General features: G+C 39.8%; 1 protein-coding gene across 4 annotated transcripts in view; it reads right to left on the bottom strand.

The window, feature by feature from the left end:
• LMLN (leishmanolysin like peptidase) overlaps positions 1-16155 on the bottom strand; it is a 79146-nt gene that overhangs the window by 48566 nt on the left and 14425 nt on the right. For all 4 annotated transcript variants that reach the window (XR_009451848.1, XM_059687585.1, XM_059687583.1 and 1 more), the window contains 6 exons: positions 8955-9052; positions 7582-7612; positions 6627-6709; positions 5537-5654; positions 4316-4494; positions 99-204 (listed from right to left, as the gene is read on the bottom strand). Coding sequence is in view for 3 of the 4 variants with exons in the window: in XM_059687585.1 (XP_059543568.1) it covers positions 99-204; positions 4316-4494; positions 5537-5654; positions 6627-6709; positions 7582-7612; positions 8955-9052 (615 nt within the window). In the remaining variant the exon portion in view is untranslated. The remainder of the gene's footprint in view (positions 1-98; positions 205-4315; positions 4495-5536; positions 5655-6626; positions 6710-7581; positions 7613-8954; positions 9053-16155) is intronic.

The raw sequence follows: 16155 nt of genomic DNA, 5'->3' as shown, positions 1-16155 counted from the left end.
CAAAATGAAAGCACAATAAACAGAAAACCAAGGTGCACACGCACGCGCGCGCACACACACACACACACACACACACAAGAGTTAACAGGAAAATTTACCAGGGCATGAATAATCTCATGTTTCACTGTAGACAGCATCCCAATAAACTCCTGAGGCTGGGTAGAGATCATATTTGGACACAGGTTAGCATATCCTGCTATTGGCCTGTTAAAGTAGACATTGAATTTTTATTATATTCCAGAATAATATGCATTATGATATTTATTAACCTATACTTTTCCATAAAAAATTGCCCAAGGTCATGCCCTGGCTGGTGTGGCTCAGTTTGTTGAGTGTTATCTCATACACCAAAAAGTGGCAAGTTCAATTACCCATCAGGACACATACCCAGGTTGTGGGTTCGATCCCTGGTTGGGGCACCTACAGGAGACAACTGGTTGATGTTTCTCTCTCTCTAAGATCAATTAAAAACAAAACAAAAAAGTGCCCAAGGTCAGAAAAATCTTTGCTAAATATCAAATGTCATTTTGTAAAATAACATCTAACTTTCACTATCTTTTACTTTGAAGACATATACCTCTGTGTTTCTATGGCATGACTAATCAACAACTATTTCTAAAAAAGGATTTAGTCAGTTAATTTTATTTTACTATGAATTTTTAAAATGTCAATATATACCAAATAAAGAAATGTACTGAAAAATTCAAATTCTAACACTATTTTACTTGCAAAATCCATATATGACTTCAGCATTTCTCTATATTTACAGGCACAAGATCAGTCAAGTAAGTAGAGAGGTAAACGAGAATACACTATAGGACAATAAACAAATCATTCAGGTTGCTGACAGCTGCTGGACCTTCTTATTTCCATCTCACTATTCCCTCTCCCACCCCAACACTGCCCTTCATTCATATAAAGATCTCTATCTTCCCATTATCCTCTTTCCTATTACCTTCTAGAATCTACAGAATTCTACATCTCCACTGCATCCAGAACCTGAGTCTAAGAGCCGACTAGGACCCAGAGTAATTCAGTCAGTTTTCTCATGCACTTACCTATCTTTTAAAAGCAATGGCAAACAAACAATGGTAAGGAACCCCCAGGTCATTTGTCTCATCACTATCGTAACATTTTATCATAGAAATACCACAAACCTCATTAAATTTTGATTGCCTATTTAGAAAGTAACATTTGTCTTATTTAAAAAACATAGTATAGAACAACCAAGATGGTGGCATAGGTAAACACCTGAACTTGCTGCCGCACACAACCACATTAAAACTACAACTAAAAGACAAAATGAATATCATCCAGAACCACAAGAAGGCTGGCTGAGTGGAAATTGTACAACTAGAAGGAAAGAGAAAAGCACATTGAGTCCGGTAGGAGGTGCAGAGGCGTGGAAGTGTGGAGGTATGGAGGCGCGCATAAGGGGCTGGCAGCTGGATACACTGTTGTCTTTTTCAATCTGGAGGGAGATATAAGCTCCCTACTGCTCTGAACTCCAGTTCCGGGTGAGAATTTAGGGACCCAGACTCATACGGAGAGAAACTGGACTGTCTGGCATCTGGCCGGAACGTGAGGGCGGTTTTCTTGCAGAGGTGCTTGCAGCGGTCATTGTTCCTGCAAGGGGCTGCGGGACACAGATCCCGAGACCTCTCTGAGGCAGAGCAGACTGGCAGCCATTGCGGTTTGCTCCACACTGGTGATTCCCTGAGACCCCGCCCTACCCAATTTACAACCCCACCCAAGCTGTGCGCAGAGACTTTTGCATATGAATGGCCTAGCCTTTCTCTGCCTAAAAACCTGGGCAGACTCAGTGAGTGCCAAAGCCCCACTGAAGCAAGTCCTGCCCCGTAAGGGTGTCTCCAGCACAGAAGTTCTCCCATTGTAGACACAACTGGTCCTCACAGCCAATTGGCCTGAAGGTCAATTCCTCCCAGTGATACCAACAGCAATCAAGGCTTAACTATAAGACCGTGCACACAGCCCACAAAGGGGTGCACCAAGAGTGTCCACCTCAGGTAATTAGGGAGGCTGAGCCACTGGACCCTGTAGGACACCTAGCACACAAAGGCACTCTATCAACACAGGGAAGCAGCCAAAATGTGGAGACAAAGAAATGGGTCACAAATGAAAGAAATGGAGGACAGCAAACTACTGGATATAGAGTTCAAAACCAGGGTTATAAGGTTTTTCAAGAATTTTCTAGAAACCTCTGAGAAATATAGTGAGACCCTCAAGGATATGAAAAAGGACCAAATAGAAATTAAGCATACACTGACTAAAATAAAGAATAAAGAGATCCAACAGCAGACTAGAGGATCCCAGGAATCAAATCAAAGATTTGAAATATGAAGAAGCAAAAAACACCCAACCGGAAAAGCAAAAGGAAAAAAGAATATAAAAATATGAAGATAGTGCAAGGAGCCTCTGGAACAACTTCAAGCGTACCAACATCCGAATTATGGGGGTGCCAGAAGATGAGAGAGACCAAGATATTGAAAACCTATTTGAAGAAATAATGACAGAAAACTTCCCCTACCTGGTGAAAGAAATAGACTTACAAGTCCAGGAAGTGCATAGAACCCCCAACAAAAGGAATCCAAAGAGGACCACACCAAGATACATCATAATTAAAAAACCAAGGGCTAAAGACAAAGAGAGAATCTTAAAAGCAACAAGAGAAAAACAGTTAGTTACCTACAAGGGAGTACCCATACAACTGTCAGCTGATTTCTCAACAGAAACTATACAGGCCAGAAGGGAGTGGCAAGAAATATTCAAAGTGATGAATAGCAAGAACCTACAACAAAAATTACTCTACCCAGCAAAGTTATCATTTAGAATTGAAGGTCAGATAAAGAGCTTCACAGATAAGAAAAAGCTAAAGGAGGTCATCACCACCAAACCAGTATTATATGAAATGCTGAAGGGTATTCTCTAAAAAGAGGAAGAAGAAGAAGAAGAAAAAGGCAAAGATACAAATTATGAACAAAGTGACAAATACATATCTATCAACAAGTGAATCTAAAAATCAAGTGAATAAAAAATCTGATGAAAAGAATAAACTGGTGAATAGAATAGAATCAGGGGCATAGAAAGGGAGTGGACTGACAATTCTCGGGGGGAATGGGTGTGGGGGGGTGCGGGAAGAGACTGGACAAAAATTGTACACCTATGGACGAGGATGGGGGGGTAAGGGCCAGGGGTGGGATGGGAACCAGGTGGAGGGAGCTATGGGGGGAAAAAGAGGAACAACTGTAATAATCTGAACAATAAATATTTATAAAAAATAAAATAAAAAACATAGTATAGTTTCTTCATATTTGAAAACAATAGACTTACACTTAGAAACAGTATATATATAATTCACTTACCAAAACATTGCTAGCAATCTCTAAAATACAAAATGGATGTCACTGTCAGGCCTAAAACCCATCAGGGACTTCTATAACATTAGATTAAAAGAGCCCTGTCTTTCTCTTCAATCCATTTCATGAAGCTCTCATCCTTACACAGTGTCCACTACAGTGGCTTCTAACAGCAATAGGTACACATGGCTTCTTCCTAACCTAAGCTTATTTGTAAGTATACTATATAATAAAAGGCTAATATGCAGATTGTCCCCTCAGGAGTTCGACCGGCTGGGAGTTCGACCGCTCATTATGACATGTGCTGAACACCAGGGGGCAACGTAGAATGAAGGAAGGCCCCGGCCAGCAGCCGGCAGCCAGGGGAAGGAAGGCCCGATTGGCTCTGATTGCCAGCCAGGCCCAGTGCACAAAATTCGTGCGCTGGGCCCCTAGTACTTAACTAATATCTCAGGGGGGAAAAAACAACTCTATTAAATATATATTCTTTTTACTAAACAAGCTGACATATGTATCTGCAAAACAGTACAGCACTTTCTTCTTCATTAGTACATAAAACTCAATATTTAATTATAAGCTTTTTGAACATTCGGAAGCTAAAAATTTTTGAGTCAATTTCATGGATCAATAATTACATAGTATCATGGTAACAGACTGCTTTTCATAATCCATGATGCTGATTTTGAACTCCTTACCAACTTCAGTACTGACTGACAGAATAATTCTGAAGCACATACCAGTGATTCAGAAAATTTCATTTTCCTTAAATGTAACCTGATTCCTCCACTCTCTGGCCCCCCATTCAGGCAGTGTGCCATTTCTTACTTCTAAAGGCAATCTGGCAAGTGCAAACTTCCTGTACTCTAAACACATAATATAGTTTGTTTTAAACGTTCCCATATTAGATGTTGAGAAATAAGTCTCAGGGGAAAGCTTACCTGTCCATTTTTGCTTCCTGCTGACAATAGGCTGCATAAGAAATGATGTTTTCATGGCTGCACCTCTCGGTGGCCAGAGCACCAACATAAAGAACAAAGTCAGCATCTCGGACCCCCTCTTGGTCTGGCACACCCACCGCTCCACAGGGCCACTTACCCCCACGGCAGACCCTGCATTGCTGCGCCCATGGGGCGGGGGGGAGCGGGGCAACAGAAAATCAGACCAAAGACAAGGTTAGCTGTGGAGATTTTTAATTTATAGTGAATCCAGGCTCTGAATATATATAATTTAATTTTTATTTATCCCTCAAATTTATCAAAAGCCATACCTCCCTCAACTCCTTGTCTCTACTAGTAACTCTGAATCCATTTTACTAAAATTTCTACTTTATGTAAAATAAGCATAAATCTATAATTTTACCTCAAACAAGTAACTGCTATTTCTAAGCGGCAGCCAACCAGGATGCAAAAAAGAAATTTAAAAGGGACCTCCTTATACATTTTTTTTGCAGCTTCCTATAAATCTATGATTATTTTATTTCAAAATTATTTTTAAAAATTTAAAAGATAAATACATTTCCTACTATAAGTAATTCATGTATCTTTTAAAAAATTCAAATACAAAAGTATATAAGGTAGCCCGGCCTTTTGGCTTACTGGTTAGGTGTCGATCTATGAACCAGGAGATCAGTTTGATTCCCAATCAGGGCACATGCTGGGGTTGCAGGCTTGATCCACAGTGGGGGATGTGCAGGAGGCAGCGGATCAATGATTCTCTCTCATCATTGATGTTTCTATCACTCTCTCTCCCTCTCCATTCCTCTCTGAAATCAATAAAAATGTATATTAAAGAAAAACACTTCTTGGTAACACAGATTCAAAATTCCCCTAAAGTTATTCTAAAGAATAAAAACATTGCTTAAAAAAAACCCTAGCCCTGACCGGTTTGGCTCAGTGGATAGAGCATCGGCCTGCGGACTGAAGGGTCCCGGGTTCGATTCTGGTCAAGGGCATGTACCTGGGTTGCAGGCACATCCTCAGTAGGGAGTGTGCAGGAGGCAGCTGATCGATGTTTCTAACTCTCTATCCCTCTCCCTTCCTCTCTATAAAAACATCAATAAAATATATTTAAAAAAAAAAGAAAAAGAAAAACCCTTAAGGAACATTTATGGCAAAAAACAAAACAAAACAAAAAACATTGCTAAGAGCAGGCTGAATTACCTGGAGGTGCTCTTCAGGCACTATAATGGGGCCACATTTTGTATGTTCTGCACATTCTCCAGTACAGTATCTGTGGGGATCATTTTCCTTCCGTAGGTATTGGTTTGTTGCACATTGTCTTCAGTCCATTTGTACATCAAAGTTTAATTGCCAAAAAGAAAAAAAAAGCGGGGGGGGGGGGCGGAGAATAGTTCACAGTAGTCAAAGACATCATAAAAAACTAGTAACTGCTATATTAGCTCATTAATAGCTACTATTTTAGTTAGAAAAGTGGACTAAGGAAAAATTTTGGTTCCACGGGAAATCCTCCTGATATGAGTTTTCAAATACCCAAATATTTCATAAAACCAATACTGTAGATAAAGAAGGAGGGAGAAAGGGGATGTAGCAAGCAGGGACAATTATACCCTAGGACAGTGATGGCGAACCTTTTGAGCTCGGCGTGTCAGCATTTTGAAAAACCCTAACTTAACTCTGGTGCCGTGTCACATATAGGAATTTTTTGATATTTGCAACCATAGTAAAACAAAGATTTATATTTTTGATATTTATTTTATATATTTAAATGCCAGTTAACAAAGAAAAATCAACCAAAAAAATGAGTTCGCGTGTAAGAGGTGTCATAGGTTCGCCGTCACTGCCCTAGGAAAAAAATCTAGTAAGTCACCATATAATAGAAAATCAGGAAAAGAATAATTATCCAATAGATGCTTTTATATTATTTTTAAAATAGCTTGTATTTTGGTCTCTAAAAAATCATAATAGCCGAAACCGGTTTGGTTCAGTGGATAGAGCGTCGGCCTGCGGACTGAAAGGTCCCAGGTTCAATTCCGGTCAAGGGCATGTACCTGGGTTGCAGGCACATCCCCTGTAGGAGATGTGCAGGAGGCAGCTGATCGATGTTTCTCTCTCATCGATGTTTCTAACTCTCTATCTCTTTCCCTTCCTCTCTGTAAAAAATCAATAAAATCTATTTTAAAAAATCATAATAAAATATTCTGGTATAAATTTCATAATTTGCCATACAGGTAGAATGGGGAGGGCAGAGTACTAAATGACAAGAAAATGATCTGTGTTTAATGTGACATACCTGCTAAGTAAGATAGTGCCCGCAGGTCTACGAACCTGAAAAGTCTTCTCTAAATAAGAAATAGCTTGTGGAAAAAGTTTGTTCTAAATAAAAGTTAAACAAAGAAAACTAGTCAGAATTATAATCAAAGTATAAATTACATTTAAAACAAGTACACATAGGATTTAATGCCTGAGGGTAAAAAAAGGAAAAGGCCTTACAATTTCAGAATACAGATATTAATTAGTTACAGGTTGTATGACAAGGAGTAGGGGAAAGAGTAAATATGTCTAGGAGCAGAGGAATTTCCGCATTTTCTAGATGAGTTTGGGGAAAGAACACTAGCTGGAAACTTCCTTCCCTACTTCTATGTAAATAGAATATTAGAAAATATAAATCTGAACTATTAATCTAAATTACTTCAAATTTGGGACTGAGTTAGTTGGTTCCAACATCATGGTAGTTTATGTTAAGAAAATCTTATGTTTAGAAAATTTACTTTAACCGCGATTATTTCTTTGAATGAACTGGCTTAACGTGTGTGTGTCACTCTCTGTAACAGTTAAAAAACTAACGAGGTTAGCACTTCTATAAACAACTTTGGCATATCATACTTTCTGGTTAATTAATCTTCAGGAGAAAAAGCATTTCCATAATGTATTTTCAAAGCATTTCCAAAAAATCAGCTTTTTGTATACTATCCTCAATATGTTCTGCTCCCCCAAAACTTAAGAGAACAATTAAGAAAATGAGAAGACTAATTTATTATCAAATACAGACCAAGTCTTGGTGAGTGCATAACAAAGACATCTTTGGTGAAAATGATAAATACATTTATCAATTCACTACCAACATCTTGTATTCAGTCATTCACAAAAGTCATGTATATAGTTTTCTTTACCGAAGTAGAATTTACATAAAACAAAATATACCCATTTTAAGTATCCAATTCAAACCCTGAGTATTTATTACCTACCTTAACAAGGGATCTTTTTTCATGGAGCAACCTGAAAGAAATGACAACATGAAACATAAGAATTGCCATCCTGGGCAGAGCACTGTCTCAATTGTTCAGAATACATCTGGTAGGAGCCCCAAAGAATGCTTTGTGGAAGCATGCAGTATCAAGCCCCCAAAATTTCAATTTATCTCAATAAGTATTTGAGAGTTCACTCTGTGCCAAACACAGTGCTAGGCATGATCATACGCTATTTCATTCATTTTGAAAGTTAAAGATAGGAAAGGACATCAACTACTTTTAATAGATTTTTATAAAATACTATAGATTGTCCTAGACAATGTGGCTGTTGGTTGGGCATCATCCCCTGCACAGAAAGGTTGCTGGTTCAATTCCCAGTCAGGGCACATACTTGGGTTGTGGGCTCGATCCCTAATGGGGGGCGTGCAGGAGGCAGCCCATCAATGTTTCTCTCTCATCCCCTTCTCCTTTTCTTTCTCTCTAGAAATCAATAAAAAATCTTTTTTAAAAACCTACTATAGATTCATAATTTACCTGTTTTCTGGACTACTCTTACACTAAATAAAAAATTTAGACTATACCACTTCCCTGGTGAATAATTTTGTAAATGTCCTTATTAGTGTGTGTGTGTGTGTGTGTGTGTGTGTGTGTGTGTGTGTGTGTGTAAAATTACTTCCTCTTATTTTTCTTCCAAGTACTTATTGAGGAGGTGCCTTCTGGGTTTGTTATTGACCACATCCGAATAGATTCACATTTGTTTTGTTCAAATTATGCATGGCGTATAGATTTTTTAAAAATAGGTTTGTACTGATTTTTAGAGAGAGAGAAAGGGAGAGTTAGAAACACAGATAAGAGAGAAACATCATCCTACACACCCCCTACTGGGGATGGAGCCCTCAACCTGGGCATGTGCCCTGACTGGGAATAGAGCCGTGACCTCTTGGTGCATGGGTTGATGCTCAACCACTGAACCACACCAGCTGGACATGATGTATAGATTTTGATCATATCCCATGGCTATCATCTTCCCAAATTAGTCCATCTTGAAGATGCATTGGCTCTGAGTTCAACCTATGGAACTTCAGATAACAGATAAAAATATCTTTAAAAGTTTGATTCTTACCCTAGCTGGTTTGGTGCAGTGGACAGAGTGTTGGCCTGTGGACTGAAGGGTCCCTGGTTTGATTCCTGTCAAGGGCATATGCCTGGGTTGCGGGCTTGATGCCCAGTAGGGCATGTGCAGGAGGCAGCCAATCAATGATTCTCATCATTGATGTTTCTATCTCTCTCTTCCTCTCTGAGATCAATAAAAAAAATTTTTTTAACGTTTGATTCTTAATAAAATGATCACAAAATAATGATATACTTACTCTTCAATACTTTTATCATAGACAGTCTTGATTCTTAAATGTTCATCAACATCTCTCTTTACTACATGATTTGCTTTAAGATGGACCTTATTTATGACCTGAAAAAAAGGAATAGGTTTAAAGTTTTTAAAAGATGTTGTACAGATTAGTCAATTGAGGTCATAATGTAAAATGAATAGACTAAATTTCAAGTGTAATACCCAGAATAAAAATAAAGAATAAATAGAGAGATATTTCATATTTATGCATAGGCTCAACTTGATGTATATATTCAGTGTAATCCCAATCAAAATCTCAGCAGGTTATATTGTGGATATAAATCAAATGATTCTAAAATTTACATAAATAGATAAAAGACTTAGAATAGACAACACAGTATTAAAGAAGAACAGAGTTAGAGGACTGACACTACCTAACTTCATGACTTACTATAAAGCTACAGTAATCAAGACAGTGTGGTACTGGCAAAAGCAGAGACAGAGCAATAGAACAGAATAGAGAGACCAGAAATAGAACCACATAAATACAGTCAACTGAGCTTTGACGAAGGGGGAAAAAGGCAACACAATGGAGCAGATAATCTTTTCAGCAAATGGTTTTAGAACAACTGGATATCCATATGGGAAAAAATGAATCTAGACACACACCTAACATTCTTCATAAAATTAACTCAAAATGGACTGTAGACCTAAACATAAAATGCAAAACAATAAAACCCTTAAAAGATACAATAGGAGTGAACCTAGATGACCTTGGTTATGGCAATGACCTTTTAGATGTAGCACTAAAGGCATGGCCCATAAATGAAATAATTGATAAATTCAACTTTATTAAAATTAAAAACTCTGCTCAGTGAAAGATAACATCAAGAGAATAAAAAGTTAAGCCACAATAGGAGAAAATATTTGCAAAAGACACATCTGAAAAGGGACTATTATCCAAAATATACAAAGAACTCTTAAAACGAAACAATTATGAAAACAAACAATCTAAGGCGGGAAGGGAGGGTAGAAGAGGGTATGAGGAGGATAAATGGTGATGGAAGGAGACTTGACTTGGGGTGGCAAACACATAACACAATATACAGATTATGTATTATAGAATTGTACATCTGAAACCTATATAATTTTAAAAAATACATTCTTATTGATTCCAGAGAGGAAGAGAGAGATAGAAACATCAATGATGAGAGGAAATCATTGATTAGCTGCCTCCTGCACATCCCCAACTGGGGACCTAGCACACAACCCAGGCATGTGCCCTGACCAGGACTCAAACTGTGACCTCTTGGTTCATAAGTCGATGCTTAACCACTGAGCCAAGCTGACTGGGCTGAAACCTATATAACTATATTAACCAATGTCACCCTGATAAATTCAATAAAAATGTTAAAAAAGAAAAAGAAAACAATCAACCCAATTTTTTAAATGACCAAAAACTGCCCTGGCTGGTATGGCTCAGATGGTTGGGCATAGTCCTGGCACTGAAAGATTGCCAGTTGGATTCCTAATCAGGGCACATGCCTGGGTCCGGGTTGCAGGCTTCATCCCCTGTAGGGGGAGTGCTGGAGTCATCCAATTGATGTTTCACTCTCTCACTGATGTTTTTCTCTCACTAAAAATTAATTTAAAAAATTTAAAAAGACCAAAAACTCTATTAGTCATTTCACTGAAGAAAATATACAAATGGTACCCTGGCCGAGTAGCTCAGTCAGTTGGAGCATTTTTTTTTTTAAAATATATTTTATTGATTTTTTACAGAGAGGAAAGGAGAGAGATAGAGAGTCAGAAACATCGACGAGAGAGAAACATCGATCAGCCGCCTCCTGCACATCTCCTACTGGGGATGTGCCCGCAACCCAGGCACATGCCCTTGACCGGAATCGAACCTAGGACCCTTCAGTCCGCAGGCTGACGCTCCATCCACTGAGCCAAACCGGTTTCGGCCAGTTGGAGCATTTTACTGATGCTCGAAGATTGTAGGTTCCACCCCTGGCGAATCAACCAAAGAGCCCTAACCGGTTTGGCTCCGTGGATAGAGCGTCAGCCTGCGGACTGAAAGGTCCCAGGTTCGATTCTGGTCAAGGGCACATGCCAGGGTTGCAGGCTCGATCCCCAGTGGGGGGCATGCGAGAGGCAGCCGGTCGATGATTCTCTCTCATCACTGATGTTTCCATATCTCGCTCCCTCTACCTTCCTTCTCTGAAATCAATAAAACTATATTAAAAAAAAATCATGCCCTGACTGGTTTGGCTCAGTGCATAGAGCGTCAGCCTACGGACTCAAGGGTCCCAGGTTCGATTCCAGTCAAGGGCATGTACCTTGGTTGCAGGCACATCCCCAGTGGGGGGTGTGCAGGAGGCAGCCGATTGATGTTTCTCTCTCATCGATGTTTCTGACTCTCTATCCCTCTCCCTTCCTCTCTATAAAAAATCAATAAAATAAAATAAAATAAATAAAATCAACCAATGAATGTGTAAGTGGAAAAACAAAAATCAATGTTTCTCTTTGTTTCTCTCTCTCTCTCTCTAGCCCAGCCTAATATTCTTTTATATAAACTAAATTTTTATTGTTCAGATTATTACAGTTGCTCCTTATTCCCCCATAGCTTCCTCCACCCAGTTCCCACCCAACCCTCTGCCCTTACCGCCCCCCCACTGTCCTCATACATAGGTGTAAGATTTTTTCCAGTATCTTCCTGCACCCCCATTCCTTTCCCCTGGAGAATTGTCAGTCCACTCCCTTTCTATGCCTCTGATTCTATTCAGCAGTTTATTCTGTTCATTAGATTTTTTTATTCACTTGATTTTTAGATTCACTTGTTGATAGATATGTATTTGTTGTTCATAATTTCTATCTTTACATTTTAGTTCTTTTTCCTCTTCTTAAAGGATACCTTTCAGCATTTCATATAATACTGGTTTGGTGGTGATGACATCCTTTAGCTTTTTCTTATCTGTGAAGCTCTTTATCTGACCTTCAATTCTGAATGGTAGCTTTGCTGGGTAAAGTAATCTTGGTTGTAGGTTCTTGCTATTCATCACTTTGAATATTTCTTGCCACTCCCTTCTGGCCTGCACAGTTTCTGTTGAGAAATCAGCTGACAGTCATATGGGTACTCCCTTGTAGGTAACTAACTGTTTTTCTCTTGTTGCTTTTAAGATTCTCTCTTTGTCTTTAGCCCTTGGTTTTTTAATTATGATGTGTCCTCTTTGGATTCCTTTTGTTGGGGGATCTATGCACTTCCTGGACTTGTTAAGTCTAGTTCTTTCACCAGGTAGGGGAAGTTTTCTGTCGTCATTTCTTCAAATAGGTTTTCAATATCTTGCTCTCTCTCTTCTTTTGGCACCCCCATAATTCAGATGTTGGTACGCTTGAAGTTGTCCCAGAGGCTCCTTGCACTATCTTCATATTTTTGGATTCTTTTTCCTTTTTGTTTTTCCGGTTGGGTGTTTTTTGCTTCTTCGTATTTCAAATCTTTGACTTGATTCTTGGGATCCTCTAGTCTGCTGTTGGATCTCTGTATAAAATTCTTTATTTCAGTCAGTGTATGCTTAATTTGTATTTGGTCCGTTTTTATATCCTCCAGGTCTCACTAGATTTATCAAGGGTCTCACTAAATTTATCGGTGGTTTCTAGAAAATTCTTGAAAAACCTTATAACCATGGTTTTGAACTCTATATCCAGTAGTTTGCTTTCCTCCATTTCTGTCATTTGTGACCTGTTTCTTTGTCTCCGCATTTTGGCTGCTTCCCTTTGTTGATAGAGGGGCTTTGTGTGCTAGTTGTCCTATAGGGCTGAGTGGCTCAGCCTCCTAATTACCTGAGGTGGACACTCTTGGTGCAACCCTTTGTGGGCTTTATGCACAGTCTTGTTGTAGTTAAGCCTTGATTGCTGTTGGTATCACTGGGAGGAATTGACCTCCAGGCCAATTGACCGTGAGAATCAGCTGTGTCTGCAGTGGGAGAACTTCTGTGCTGGAGACACCTTTATAGGGCAAGACTTGCTTTAGTGGGGCTTTGGTGCTCACTGAGTCTGCCCCCTGAGTGTGTCCCTAATGGATCTGAGGAGTTGTACTCTGGATGGTCCCACTCTGACCACTGGGTACACTGGCACTTGGATCTCTAAGGAGGTGCTAATTTAGCCTCTGCCTGAGGCTACCCAGAAGGATCTATGGAGAGATCTGCAGATTCCTCTTCTTTGGGGTTTGGAGGTGCACAGATGAGGCCCAGCTCTGCACTTTACTTCCGCGCCTCCTCTGAATCTCGGTGTACTTTTCTCTTTCCTTCTAGTTGTAGAATTTCCACTCAGCCAGCCTTCTTGTGTTTCTGGACGATGTCTGTTTTTTTGTTTTTGTTTTTTTTTGTTTTTTTTTTAATTAAATCTTTATTGTTCAGATTATTACATTTGTTCCCTTTTTTTTTCCCCCCATAACTCCCCTCCTCCCAGTTCCCGCCCCACCCTCCGCCCTCACTACCCACCCACTGTCCTCATCCATAGGTGCACGATTTTTGTCCAGTCTCTTCCCGCATCTCCCACACCCCTTTCCCCCCCAAGAATAGTCAGTCCATTCCCTTTCTATGTCCCTGATTCTATTATAATCAACAGTTCATTCTTTTCATCAGATTATTTATTCACTTGATTCTTAGATTCACTTGTTGATAGATGCATATTTGTTGTTCATAATTTGTATCTTTACCTTTTTCTTCCTCTTCCTCTTCTTAAAGGATACCTTTCAGCATTTCATATAATCCTGGTTTGGTGGTAATGAACTCCTTTAGCTTTTCCTTATCTGTGAAGCTCTTTATCTGACCTTCAATTCTGAATGATAGCTTTGCTGGATAAAGTAATCTTGGTTGTAGGTTCTTGGTATTCATCACTTTGAATATTTCTTGCCACTCCCTTCTGGCCTGCAAAGTTTCTGTTGAGAAATCAGCTGACAGTCGTATGGGTATTCCCTTGTAGGTAACTGAGTTTCTTTCTCTTGCTGTTTTTAAGATTCTCTCTTTATCTTTTGCTCTTGGCATTTTAATTATGATGTGTCTTGGTGTGGTCCTCTTTGGATTCCTTTTGTTTGGGGTTCTCCGCTCTTCTTGGACCTGTAAGTCCATTTCTTTCGCCAGTTGGGGGAAGTTTTCTGTCATTATTTCTTCAAATAGGTTTTCAATATCTTGCTCTCTCTCATCTTCTGGCACCCCTATAATTCTGATGTTGGTACGCTTGAAGCTGTCCCAGAGGCTCCTTACACTATCCTCGCATTTTTGGATTCTTTTTTCATTTTGCTTTTCCGGTTGGATGTTTTTTGCTTCCTCGCAGTTCAAATCATTGACTTGATTCTTGCGCTCCTCTGGTCTGCTGTCGGGCGTCTGTATAATATTCGTTATTTCAGTCCGTGTATGCTTAATTTCTAGTTGGTTCCCCAATATAAGATCGAGGGTCTTATTAGTTTTCGTGTAGATCTCATTAAGTTTATCGGCAGCTTCTAAACAGTTCTTGAGAGACCTTAAAAGTGTGGTTCTGAACTCTATTTCTTCCATTGACAATTTTGTCCTGTTTCTTTGTCTCCGCATTTTGTTATGCTTCCTTGGTGCACCCCCTAGTGGTCTTTGTTCGCAGTCTTATAGATAAATCTTGATTGTTGTAGCTAATTCCAGGGAGGGTTTGACCTCCAGGCCAAGTGGCTATGAGAATCAGCTGTGTCAGCAGTGAGAGAACTTCTGTCCTCTAGGGAGGTGCTAATCTAGCCTTTGCCTGAGGCTATCCGGCAAATGCCTCTGTGCAGGGCGTGGGCAGGGCGGGTCCCACAGGATCAACAGGGTGGGCCGAAGAGAGTAGTTATGGCGGCTCTCAGTCCTGTCCCCAGGGGCTCTGCCTCTCTGAGTCCCAGCACCCGCTGCAAAGCTCGGAGAGAAAGCTGCACTCGCTCTGACCGAAGCCAGACAGTCCCGCTTCTCCTGTTTGAGTCTGGGTCCCTAAAGACTCGCCCGGATCTGGAGCTCAGAGTCTGCGACTCCATCCCGATTGAAAACAACAACCGCGCCCTCCGCCGCCAGCCCGCTCCGCGCACTCCGCACCTCAGAATTTGACTTCAGCACTGCGCCTCCTCTGAGTGTCCGTATGCGTTTCTCTTTCCTCCTAGTTGTAGGACTTCCACTCAGCCAGCGTTCCTGTGGTTCTGGGTGATGTCCGTTCTGTGTTTTAGTTTCACTTTTGAAGTAGTTGTTCAAAGCAGCAAACTCCGGCGTTAACCTATGCTGCCATCTTCGTTCTCTCGTCTGTTTTGTTTTTTAGTTGTATTTTTGAAGTAGTTGTGCAAGGCAGCAATTTCAGGTGTTTACCCATCTTGGTTTCTCCTCCAGCCTAATATTCTTAATAGTGGAAGACTAAATGCTTTCCCCTTAAGATCAAGTACGTGTATTCTCACTATTCTTATTCAACATCATATTGGATATACTATGATACTATTATACATAATAGTCAAAATAAGGCAAAATCAATATTAAATATTTATAATAAGGAAAAGATGTGGCCTGGCTGGTGTGGCTCAGTGGTTGAATGTTGACCCTTGAACCAAGAGGTCACCGTTCAACATGCCTGGGTTTTGGGTTCGATCCCCAGTAGGAGACATACAGGAGGCAGCTGATGGATGATTCTCTCTCATCATTGCTGTTTCTAGCTCTCCCTCTCCTTCTCCCTTTCTCTCTGAAATCAATAAACACACACACACACACACACACATCTTTTAAGATCTATATTATAATCCCTAAAGCAAACACACACACACACACACACACACACCCCACAACGTTAAATGTAAAAGAACGTAAAGATGTGTATTATGTAAGCTCTAATTATAAGCCAGCTGAAATGGCAACATTAATATCAGACAAAATTGACTTCAAGTCAGGGCCAGAAATAGAGTAAAATTTTATAATGAAAACATATACAAGTAGGGTAAATACAACAGAAAGACATTACACATTTGAATCCATCCAACAACAGATTCAAAATCCATGAAGCAAAAACTGAAAGAATTAAGGAAGACAAAATTATAATCTTAGAGGTTTTTAAGACCCTGACAATTAGGCAAAATTTGTAAGAATATAGTAATCTGAAGTACACTGTCAACCATCACAACTTATTGAGATGTATGGAAACCTGCACTCAATAACTATAGAATACATATCCTTTACAAGTACACA

This window comes from Myotis daubentonii, chromosome 3, assembly GCF_963259705.1.
Source record: "Myotis daubentonii chromosome 3, mMyoDau2.1, whole genome shotgun sequence".
Classification (NCBI taxonomy): domain Eukaryota; kingdom Metazoa; phylum Chordata; class Mammalia; order Chiroptera; family Vespertilionidae; genus Myotis; species Myotis daubentonii.
The sequence above is the reverse complement of the archived record's forward strand: the minus strand, read 5'-3'. Positions and strand labels throughout refer to the sequence as shown.